Source organism: Nelusetta ayraudi, unplaced genomic scaffold (assembly GCF_046127955.1).
Source record: "Nelusetta ayraudi isolate G7.1 ecotype Tasmania unplaced genomic scaffold, CSIRO-AGI_Nayr_v1 ptg000018l, whole genome shotgun sequence".
Taxonomy (NCBI): domain Eukaryota; kingdom Metazoa; phylum Chordata; class Actinopteri; order Tetraodontiformes; family Monacanthidae; genus Nelusetta; species Nelusetta ayraudi.
Genome location: NW_027466068.1, coordinates 4,308,687 through 4,320,000, shown reverse-complemented (window position 1 = coordinate 4,320,000; position 11,314 = coordinate 4,308,687). Strand labels below are relative to the sequence as shown.

The 11,314-nt window shown below is 49.8% G+C and overlaps 1 protein-coding gene across 2 annotated transcripts in view; it reads left to right on the top strand.

Annotated features, from left to right (window-relative positions):
• Positions 1-11,302, top strand: part of gas2l1 (growth arrest-specific 2 like 1) — a 23,994-nt gene extending 12,692 nt beyond the window's left edge. Inside the window, exons 4-7 of one of the 2 annotated variants that reach the window (XM_076025953.1) lie at positions 3,042-3,138; positions 3,694-4,006; positions 6,442-7,475; positions 7,506-11,302. In XM_076025953.1, coding sequence (XP_075882068.1) covers positions 3,042-3,138; positions 3,694-4,006; positions 6,442-7,475; positions 7,506-8,593 — 2,532 coding nt within the window. In that variant the 3' untranslated portion in view covers positions 8,594-11,302. Of the gene's footprint in view, positions 1-3,041; positions 3,139-3,693; positions 4,007-6,441 lie in introns of both variants that reach the window. The other variant, XM_076025952.1, reaches the window with a different exon arrangement.
• The last annotated feature ends 12 nt before the right edge of the window (positions 11,303-11,314 follow it).

The window sequence follows — 11,314 nt, the reverse complement described above, 5'->3', positions numbered from 1 at the left end:
CTGCAGAACTGAGGCTATGCACTCACATTTCACGTCTACATCTGAATCCTGGCAGCGCCGTGTCTGTATAATCCTATTCACAAAGTATAATCCTATTCAGGGTGTATTGGGTAAATTAATTCGTTAATGATGTGCTTTTACCAAAATAACAATAACAATGGCGAAAGACTTCACTGAAGACTGAGCTCAAATTTGAAGACAAATGTATGATTTAAGTGCCATCAGGGTCTTTTTTTTCTCCTCAGTGATGCAGAACAAATTGGATGCCAGTTATAAATCAGGTGAAACAAACGCCATCATTGTGCCCGGTGTTTTTCCTTGAGCGTCATCAACGCAGCTCATGCTCCCTTGAGACAACAGTGGTGGCTTTTTAAAATAATTTCTATGACTGGTTGTAAAAACCGATTTGATTTGAAGGAAACAAGCTCCATGTATTGCAGTATTTTCAAAGAAACCAATGTTTTCTTCCTAAAAAAAAAAAATCACGTTTAACAAAAATACCCGGTCTGAAATATGGCTGTGGTCTATTTCTTACAATCCCTGACATGGAGTAAAAAAAAAAAAGATACATGTTTACAGTTGCCTGTTGGATCATTTGGAAGTGAAACATGGTGGAAATGAGCCCTCACACATGATGAGTGGGCCGAGCGGGAGCTGCCTTTGACTTGTAAGGTTTTGCTCGGCGTCTCCGGCGCCCCCACCCCCAACCCCCCAACCGATTCCTCATGGGGTTTGACAGTGATAATGCATGTGGGCCGGCAGCTACAAGTGTGGCCACACACTTCCTCCATTCTTCTCCCCGTCAGGAATCGGCTGGCCGTTTTCGAAAAGCCAACAAACCCCCCTTTCAGCCGCCGGAGCTCAGACAATGATGTGACGCTGAGCGGGCGGATGAAGTGGGGACAGAGCGAGGCGAATAGACTCTGTGAAAAGGGGGCGGAGGTTGGGGAGGGGAGGGCTGGTCCCCAGGGAGGCTGCTGGGGCCTTGGGGATGGGGTGGGTGGGGTGTGGTAGTGGGATGCCTTCAGTGGCGGAGCAGCAACAGCTGAGCAGCAGCAGGCTTTTTTTTTTTTTTTTTTTTTTTTTTTTTTTGCAATTCATCAGTTCGTTAAGAGATGCCCTCCACTGCCTCCTCTGACACCTCCTCCAGTGATAACATGAGATCTCTGCTCGCCGTCACCATGGAAACAGGGACTGGGTTTCTGTGTGCTGTGATACCCCTTCAGTGGCTGTGGGAAATTAGGCGACTAAGCCACAGATCTAAAGAGCTACACGGTCCCCAAATTGCTCGTGGAGCCCCGGTCGCACCTCCTCAGCGCTGCAGCGGCGTCATGTATAAAATATCAACTGCTTCTCGAGCTTTTCGCTTTTTTTTTTGTAATTTAAAGGAACAGAGTGACCTAGAATGCAAAGAAAGTTTTAACACCGGAATATTTCTTCTGTCATTTGTCACCGTGTAAGATAATGGTTGCTAAAGATGAAGATGGTTGAAGATGGTCCCGCTGGTTTATTGCCTAAATGAACTTGCTTGTGGTGCATAATTCAGAATTCACCTGCTGATTGTGTAATTGCTTTCTGTTTTCCAGATGTCTTCGGGACAATAAAGGCAGATCATTACTGAGACAACAGGGCAATTGGCATTTTATGACCTCTCCGTGTTTGCTCCTTCGCTCCTCGCTATTGTCTCACTCACATTTACAACAAAAAAAAAATTAATATGATAACCGGTTATCGAGGCACCAGGCAGCAGTTGGTGGCGTGTACAGCTGCGTGACGGATCCACGCTACGTTCATCTTCCCTTTTCCAGCGTGTAAAAAAAATCTTCATTGAGGTTTTTTTGTTGTACGCCATCCCTACTTTCTGTCCGCCACATGATGCTCACGTAAACCTGGAGCCGACATGAGGCGGCTCCAGACAGGGCGGTGGGGAGTAAGCAGTTTAGGGCGGCCACTGCTTTCAGGTCTGATAGGAGATAAGCAGATCAGCTGTTTTGACGGATTTGATGTAATAGGCAGATGAAAAGACTTGCAGCGGATTGGCGGGGATTGTGTTACACCACAAGGTGGGAGTCAGACTCTTGGCGCACATGCCACGTCCGTGACCTCGCTCTAGGAGGAGGCGGGGGGGGGGGTGAGGGGGTGTAGACTTGGGGTGGGTGCGGTGCAGCGCGGATGCACCAGCACGGCCTGTAGAAACGTGGCCGTGAGAGCCTGTGACACAACCGCAGGAGGCAGCCGGGGGTGGGGGGGGTGGTTGGGGGTTGTGTGGTGGGGGTGCATCGATCAAGTTGTGTTACTTCATCGCAGGCAGCTTCTGCCTGAAGGTTGGGGGTGCAGGGAGGGTGGGGGGGCGGGGGGGGCGGGTGAGGGTCGGGGGGCAGGGGGCACTTTGTTCCATGTGCGTCCGTCTCAAAAGACGGCGAGAAGGAAGCGACGTGTGTCTTCTTCTTCTCCTCCTCTGCCGCAGCTAGCCAAGCCCCCGTCCCATCTCATCTCCGTTAGCATGCTAGCTCTGCCAGCGACACCACCCCGCCCCCCGCCACCCACCCCCTCTGAAAAACAGGGGTGGTGGAGGCAAGCCGAGATGCACGGGTGGGAACTAGCCAGCAAAAAAAAAAAAAAAAACGCTTTGGTGTTTTTATTATGCCTCCACGCTCGGCTCACTTTGCAGCGAGTTGGCATGGCAATGAGCGGCCCTGATGGTGGCGGGGGTGGGAAGTGGAGGAGGGGGGGGGGGGCTGGGGAGATAGGGGAGGGAGGGAGGAGGGAGGCACAGACAGGGGTGCAACAGGGTCTTACGCAACAGAGAGGGCCGGCCAAACATCACCACTTAGGGGAATTTGCATGTCTATTGACTTGTGCTGTGTGTGTGTGTGTGTGTGTGTGTGTGTGTGTGTGTGTGTGTGTGTGTGTGTGTGTGTGTGTGTGTGTGTTGTGGCCCAGTCGTCTTATTCATGCATGAGTGTGTTTTGCCATTTTGTCTGCCGCCCACTGAGGCCTTCTTTTCTTCTTCTTTTCTTTTTTTTTTTTTTTTCACGCAGGTCCTCCGCACTCATGTGATGGTGCGTGTCGGAGGGGGCTGGGACACACTGGAGCACTATTTGGACAAGCACGACCCGTGTCGCTGCTCTGCCTTTGGTGAGGTCATCCTTCCCCTCTTCATAATCTGCCGCGACCTCCACGCAACCTCGTCGCGGTGTTGTCATTAATTTAGGAGTGCCATCCATGTGGAAAGCATAGAAATATAACTGCTGAAGATGTGTTGTGTGAAAGATGGTCAGACTGAGCCAACATTAAAGGAATAGAATAGAATGGAATTGAACACCTTTATTAAACCCACATTGGGCACATTTGCATAATTACATCACTGGTATAGTGCTAAGAGAAGATTAATTAAAAATGTAATAAAATATTTAAAGAGTCAGAAAGAAGAAGAAAAAAAAAACAGATTAAAAGATCACACAAGTTTGTGTTTTGTAAATTTGAGATCATCAGCATCCAGGTCAGATCCTCCATTCTGGCTCGGGGAAGACGTGATATTGCTGTTGCTGTCACCGTGAGATTGATGCTGTTTTATATTTTTTCTGGCCCTAAAAATGAGTCTCGGCCTTGGCAGCTTTACAGCCTCTCCGACATGTTGGATTGCCACCCACCATAAAGCTTTTTTCCCCCCTGTCCCCTCCATCTTCTCAGCCCACCGCTACCATCAGGCTAAAGCTAGCGGTCAAGGACAAGGAGGACAGAGCAAATCCTCCAGCGCCCACTCGTCTCGCTCCACCAGTCCCGGCCCCCACTGGAGAAACGATGGCATTGCGCCCTACAAACCTCCTGAGCGGCGCCCCCTGGAGCCGTCCTCCGCTCCAAGCGCTCCCTCGTCCTCCTCCACGCGTTCCGGCCGCTCTCGGAACCCCTCTGGCTCCTCCGAGATGGACTCGGGTGCGGGACGGTCGCTGCTCCCTAAGCCCCCCCGAGACCGCTCGGAGCCCCGACACTTCAACCCCCTCAGGTGAGTCCAGGGTGCAGCAACAGGCCATCCGACGATACGCGGATCTCACCTGCGTTGTAGGTGTTTGGATTGTGATTCTTTCTGTTGTGCAATGGATGGCGAGCAGAGACAAGCTCTCACGCTCACTTGCTCACACTGACTCACATCGCGCCTCGCATGAATAACTGCGGATATACACAACAAAGCAACATGCCAGGAAAGCGTGGATTACAAAGCAGATTTATCTAATCTCAGGTGACAGTGCCCAGATAAATCCATCACATGCTCTGCAGCCATTCCTGCAGACTGCAACATAGACACCAAACACTTTTGCTCTTGGCCTACCCGTCCCAACCCCAACCAGCACTGCTTGTATTCCTTAATAAGGTTTCTATCTTTATTGTGCAAGCCTTTCTTCTTTTGCTACGGTAAACACATCACTCTAAAGTAGAACAAAGCCAGTTACTGATTAAGCTGCCCACCTTGTTTATTAGTGTGTTAGGTTTCAATTGACTTTATATACATATGAGCAGTTGAATTTACATGTGCTACATGCTCAGCTATAAATAGGTCTCTATTGCACCTTAGTGAGAAATAAATAAATGGAAACTGCCCACAAAGCTGTGACCCAGTCATAACAGCTCAGCGATACAAAGTGGGTCGTGATCCACCTGTTGAGAAATGCTGCTGTAGACTGTATACTGTAGCCAGCTAGCAGGCTGCTGACCTCAGAGTTGTGGCGTGTCAATAACATTAGACATTGCTATTTCCTCTGGATATGAAGCTATGAAACTCCTCTTTCATTGTGTGTGAAGTCAGCTCAGGGTTGTGACTCTTCCCACGTGTCAGGGTCGGGAGCCACAACGCCATTGTTTCAACGAAACTCCGCCGCGTCGCCTCCTTTATTTACTCTGGCCCCCTCTGCCGATACGCAGATTACGTCTGAATCGAGTGACCAGCTCAGACCAGACGTCACGGCGGCAGCAGCTCACTCGCATTAACCCTGTTTAGGTGTGGCATCCTCTTTGGAGAGCGCCAGACCAGATCAAGACTAATCTGACAACTATCCCAACAGACAACTGTTCCCAGTTAGCCAGGAAAGTAGGTCAACAGGTGGGTTCCGTGCGGACAAATTGCCGGGCTGGAATATGTCCGCCGCTTTAATTCAGGGGCCTAATTCTGTGGCTGGAAGAAATAAACCTCTATTGAAAGAAAGGAGTTGTCATCAGGGGGACAGCAGCCTCATCACCAAGAGCCAAAGCACAGGACTGAAGCTGATGATGTCTTGCATGAGTGAATGACTGTACGGAGGTGAAGACTGTTCTATTTGATTCCTGTCCAGTAAAATAATATATTTAATATGTTGTTAAGTCCCCGTGACCCTGACCTCAGGACTAAGCGGGTATGGAAAATGGATGGATGTTGTTAAGTGACCCCGTCCCACATTGCACAACTCCTTTTTTCCGGTGTTTTATCATAACAATATCTGTTTCCATGGTGTTGCTGAATTAGAAAATAGAACGGAAATAGAATAGAATAGAATAGAATTTTATTGTAATTGTGACATGCACAACCAAAATTTTAAAAAAAATGCAGTCACATACACACACGCACACACACACACACTGCAGTCATACATACAATTTAAAAGAACAGCCTTTGTAATCGCACAATCCTGTTACTGCATAGGCATCAAACTCAAAATTTGGCCCGCAGCGTAATTATATTTGGCCCGCGTGGCAATACAAAATCACTGCTACAGCTGGCCCACCGGTATTATACAGCACATGTACTGCTAATACTACAAATCCCAGAGTGCTCTGCTGGTATTTTGGCAGACTATTTATTTTAACATACTATAAGTTTTCTTATAATGTTTTCTTTATGCACTTTTTCTTGCTACTCCAAGGCATGGAGTTGAATGGTTGCACGTTTATTGAAGGATATTATGATTAGCTACTTGGCTTATTGTTTTTATTTTATTTTAATTTTTTAAATGTTATTATCAGCCCGTGGAAAAAGGTTACTGTTTAGGCAGTGTTGGCCCGCGACTTTGGCCAAGTTTTACATTTTGGCCCACTGTGTATTTGAGTTTGACACCCCTGTGTTACTGTGTTGCGCTAGGGATTGTTTTTTTGTGGCATTGAAGGTGGCTATTGCTGTTGCTGTTGTGTGTTTTCTTTCTTCTGGAGGCTGTAAACAGAGGGCTAAATATGCTGCTTCATGCCCAGAGATGTTTGTTGGGCGGGCAGTTTGTACAAGGCTGCTCCTTTTCTTCAGCTCTGGGAGATGATCATAGAGTCAAAGCCTTTATGATCTTGCTGCAGTGTGCTGCCAGAGGAGCGCCCGTCTTGTTGATGAAGGGCAGGGTTGAGTTCCGGGTTGTGTCTATTAAACCAGTTATGTGTGCATATGGATTTTATAGCTCTTCTCTTGTGTCTTGGTCAACATTACAGGAACAAGGACGCAAAATTGCCGCTGGCAAGACGTCTGTCGGGAGACAGCGACTCCTCTACAGCTTCCTCCAAGGGAGGAGGAGGAGGAGGAGGAGGCGGCGGAGGTGGGCGGTACTCCGTTGGTGGCACCCCGCGTCGCTCCGGTGAGGAGGTGGTCCTGATGGTCAACCGCAAGGAGGGGAGACATTTGATCGAGAGATCCGCAGGTGCGAACCGGCCCTCGGGCCCCCGAGCTCGCAGCCAGTCGCGGGAGCGCCCGGCACTCGCCCCGGCGCTCAGGCCCAACCCGCCGCCCCAGCCGCCACCGGGGTCATCGCCAGCCCGCACCGAGCGAGGGCGCTCATTCGGGACGGATGGGCTGAGGAGACTCCACGGCGCCACTCCCCGCTCCCACAGCCAGGGCAAACTGCCCTGTCGCACGCGATCCAACGACGCCATCTCGGCCACCCTGGTCTGCAGGGAGCCTCAGCCGCCGCCCTCAGCCAGCGGCTTGGACCCCCGAGGCAGGCAGGTGGCGCCGTCTCCCAGAGTGGGTGGCGGCGTCCTGGCCAAGCGGCAGTCGGCGTCGTGCTCCAGCTCCCCTTTGAAAGGCCCCCAGGACAACAACAACCACAGCAGCCCCAGCAGCAAGAAGATCATCACCACCCCGAGGCCGCCCGCGCCCCGCTCGCCCTCCCTGGGTCACCGCAGGATTCTCCCACCCGTCAGCTCCGGGGGGCGACGCTCTCCGCACTCGACGCCCCGCAACTCGCACCATCATCCCCATCACCACCACCACGCTGCCACCTCCAGGGCGGCGCTGCAGGGTCCGCGCTCGGCCGGCCGCCCTCACAACAGGAAGTGCTCCAGCCAGGAGAACCTGCAGCCCCAGGAGGCGGGGGGAGGTCGGGAGGTCGGGGGCCGGGGGGAGCTGGGAGGCCTGGGCTTCCACATGCTGCCGGCACTGGACCCCCAGAAGGAGCAGGACCTGTACCGCAGTTTCGAGGCTGAATTCCTGGCCAACACGCAGCAGCAGGTGAGAGGAGGAGGAGGGGGTGGAGGAGGAGGAGGAGGAGGAGGAGGAGGAGGAGGAAGAGGAAGAGGAGGAGGAAGAGGAGGAGGTGGTGGCGGTGGCGGTCTGGCGCCCGCTCACTCCAACGTCAACGACTCTGCCTACTCTTCCTCCAACTCCTCCTCTTCCTCGCTGAGGGTGGGAGTCCTGCCAGACCTCAGGGAGTCCAGGAGGCCGAGTCCTTGCCACCTCCCACTGGACGACCCCCTTCATCTGCTGTACGGCTCCAACAGCCTGGGGTCGGGCGAGCCATGGGTGGAGCTGAGAGGTGGTGTCGGGGGCGGAGGGGGTCTCAGGAAGCTGCCGGCCATCTCCAGCTCCACGGAGGGGACAGAGCCCCCGTCCCACCTGCCTCCTACTGGGTCGGACTCACTGATGAACCAGGTACCCCAGCGAGCCGTTGCTGCTGCTGCTGCAGTGCACTGTGGGAACATGAATGGCGGTTTCTCAGCTGAACCCGGGCTGAGGGGTCAGCGGGGGGAGGAGGACCTCCCTCTGGAGGAGGAGGAGGGTCTTCGGCCAGGTTCGCCGTACGACTTGGGGAACGGCGACGATGACTCCGATGAGCTCCCGCCCCCGGAGGCGTGTCCCTCCCCGCTGCCCCTCCCCCGCTCCGAGGAGGACTGCTCCTTCCAGGACTCCTCGTCCAGCGAGGAGAACTCCTCCTCCATGTGCTTCAGCCTGAGCGAGTCGCGCTCGGACTCGCCGCAGGCGTCCTCGCCGGTGGCCAACGGGGACGCGCACGGGGACAAAAGCCTCCCTGACGACGCCACCACCACGACCACCACGTCCAAGCACAAGCCACCCAACCCCAAGATGATCCGGCCGCGGATGGACAACCGGCCGGACAACGGGCCCTCGCGCATCCCCACGCCGCTCAGCTACAGGGACCGGCAGGGGGCGCTCTCCCCGTGCGCCACGCCGCCCATGTCGCCCCAGAGCTCGCGCTCAGCGCTCGGTCGCCGCAAGGCCACGTGCAAGATCCTGCACCAGGCCCTCGCCGACCTGATCGGCCCTCAGACCCGAGCCCCGGCCGTGGGCAGCCCGGACGGCCCCTTCCCCACACGCTCGGCCAGCCTGGACAGCGACGCCTGGCGGTAGCACAGTTGATACACGGTGACTCTTGTTGTTGTTGTTGTTGTTGTTGTTGTTGTTGTGAACTTTGACTACTAAAATGACAGACTGGGCTGAAAGACTGTTTTTTAAATTGCATGCTTAACACTTCTTTTTTTTTAAATTCCTTTTATTTTTTGTTTGCTTCCCCTGGGTCACCTCTCGGGGACCATGTTGCTTTTTATTTGCACTCAAGCCAAATTATTTATTACCAAAGGAATGTTTTTGTTTTTGTTTTTAAATGTACTTTAACTGAAGATTCACATGCATGGGGGATGCTTTTGCCAATCAGTAGGTGTGGTTTTATTTTATTTTATTTTATTTTATTTTATTCTATTGCTTTTTATTTTTGTTGCAATATACCTATTCCATATTTTCATGGTTAATACAGAGGGCTGAAAGGAGGAGAGAGAGCATATGTGCTGCCATGTGCCCCATTGAGGGCATGGTGAAGTGCCAGGGATTTAAGGCCGCAACTCCGTCAACGACGCAAAACGCTAAAACCTTCTAGTCACGTGATTTGGCTCCCTCTTGTGGTTCGCCACAGCATCTCTTGCCTTGTTAGTCTAAATACTGGTATGGCTGTGATTTTTTTTTTTTTTTTCACTGTCTCCACATCCACAATCTACACATCTAACTCACCATGCTACTATTTACATTTTAACCTCGATATATTACAGAAAAGGGTACCAAGATCACTCTGTTGACTCTGAAACTACACACACTACTCAACTCTGTACAGTTGCCTGCTGTTACACCTGGACTAGACATTATATATATATATATATATATATTTCCTTTTGAATGCTTTTTGAGTCCCGTTTGTCCAGCAGTTTGTGTAATCCAGTTAAACGCTTTTCTGACTTTATTTCCTCCATTAAGTGATCTAGGAGCAGTGAAGTTGCATTACTTTGTGTCTTTGTCACTGATGTAGAAATGTTAGGGGGGAAACAAACTCTGTCTGACCAAACTGCACCCACAAACACAATGTAACAGACTCAAATATATGTGCAAAAGTTGAGAGTGAATGTGTACAATTTTCTTGTCCTGTCCACTAGTAGACGGGGGGGAATTTTGTACATAAAAGGCATTGAATATATGGGTTAAATGTACATATTTGCTGTAATGAGTTGGGTATTGCCTTAGCTATGCAATAGTGGTATTTGAAATGCCTTGACAATTCCCTTTGCCTTAAAAACTTGTTTTAGTTTTTTGAATGTTTGACTCAAGTTGAGATCTGAGATCTGTTTAGTTAACACAACATCGACTCTGATAACTGTGCATGATCATAGAAACTGGAGATTCTTCTGGGGGCGTGAATGTGTGTGGGGGGGGAAAAGTGAGAGTATTTGCCAATTTGAAATGTACTTGACGATTAATGGCAACGATGTGTAATTTATTGCTGCTGCATTCTGTTGTTTTGAAACGCATGAAATCCGAGGTGCTTTCTTTTGCGGAAGGATCTCAAAAAGACGTGACACAATCTATGGGGACACCTAGTGGCCGGACGAAAGAAATGCTGATATTGGGGGGGGGGGAGAATCATCTGAAGCATCGTTTTAAATTAGATGTGTGCCAGGACGCTGACGAGATAAAACGGCAGTGTGCTAGTTTTGACTGGGGTGTCTCCACGTGTGTAGGAGTGCATAAATAGTGGAGACTTTAATTGGAAATGTTCTCAAGCACAGCCTGAAATGACTCCAGCCACTGTACTTTATGTTGGTATGTTGACTTTTTAAATTGGTGGTTTTGAGTGGAAAACAATGGGAATTGTAGTTTTAGTGCCCTGCACCAACCTCCATGCACACTAATTTACAGACAGGAGATACTGACCGCGTTCTGAGTGCGTTCCTCGACGTGTTTGTTTCTATTTATTGCAAAACGTGCAACAAAGATCCGCTCGTCGAAGGAGAAAGTGTCGATATGTGGATACCCGGTTCTTGCAGGGCGCTGATCCAGTGGGGTAGGCCGCAGAAAGAGCCAGTGCAGACATTTTGTACATAATGAATGAAGACATGTAAAGAGTTGGAATGAAAAGGGAGAAAGTGATATTGGTCTAATTTATTTATTTAAGAGATTAAGTAAGCAGCATTAAACTCGAGTGACATCTGGGTCTCAAGTACTGCCAAGACTGCTGAGTCGTGTTTCAGGAAACTGATTCAAGATCGGTCCCAACATGCAGAAACATTTTTATTTTAAGATTTTTTTTTTTAAAAGTTATCTCATCAGCCTACTGTACAGAGAAACACAGTTTCATAACAGTCCTGCAAATATTCACTCTCATTCAAGACGGTTCAACACTCAATCCTCATCAGTTCTACTTGACCTACATTGTTGCACTGTGTTTCCAACTGTTGCATACATTTATACAATGTGTGTGAACATCCACGCTGTAAAATTGGTTGGCCTTAGATGATGTCTGTCCTGCAATATTTTGACAAAAAAATAATAAAAAAATCACAATTTCTCTGTCCCCAAATTAGCTGAACCTGAATGTTTATGATTGGGTGTTTGTTTTTGTTTTTTTGTTTTTTTTGTTGTCGTCAGTGTTATTTTCACTAAGACTTCAGTTAAATGTACAGATTGCTTGAATTTGTGGAACTCCTTTGTATAAAATGGCAATACTGCAACATTTCACTGTTTTTGAAATTGAAAACGCTGTCAGGTTCTTCTTGTAATAAATTCTTCTCAAATTGCTCCATCATTTCT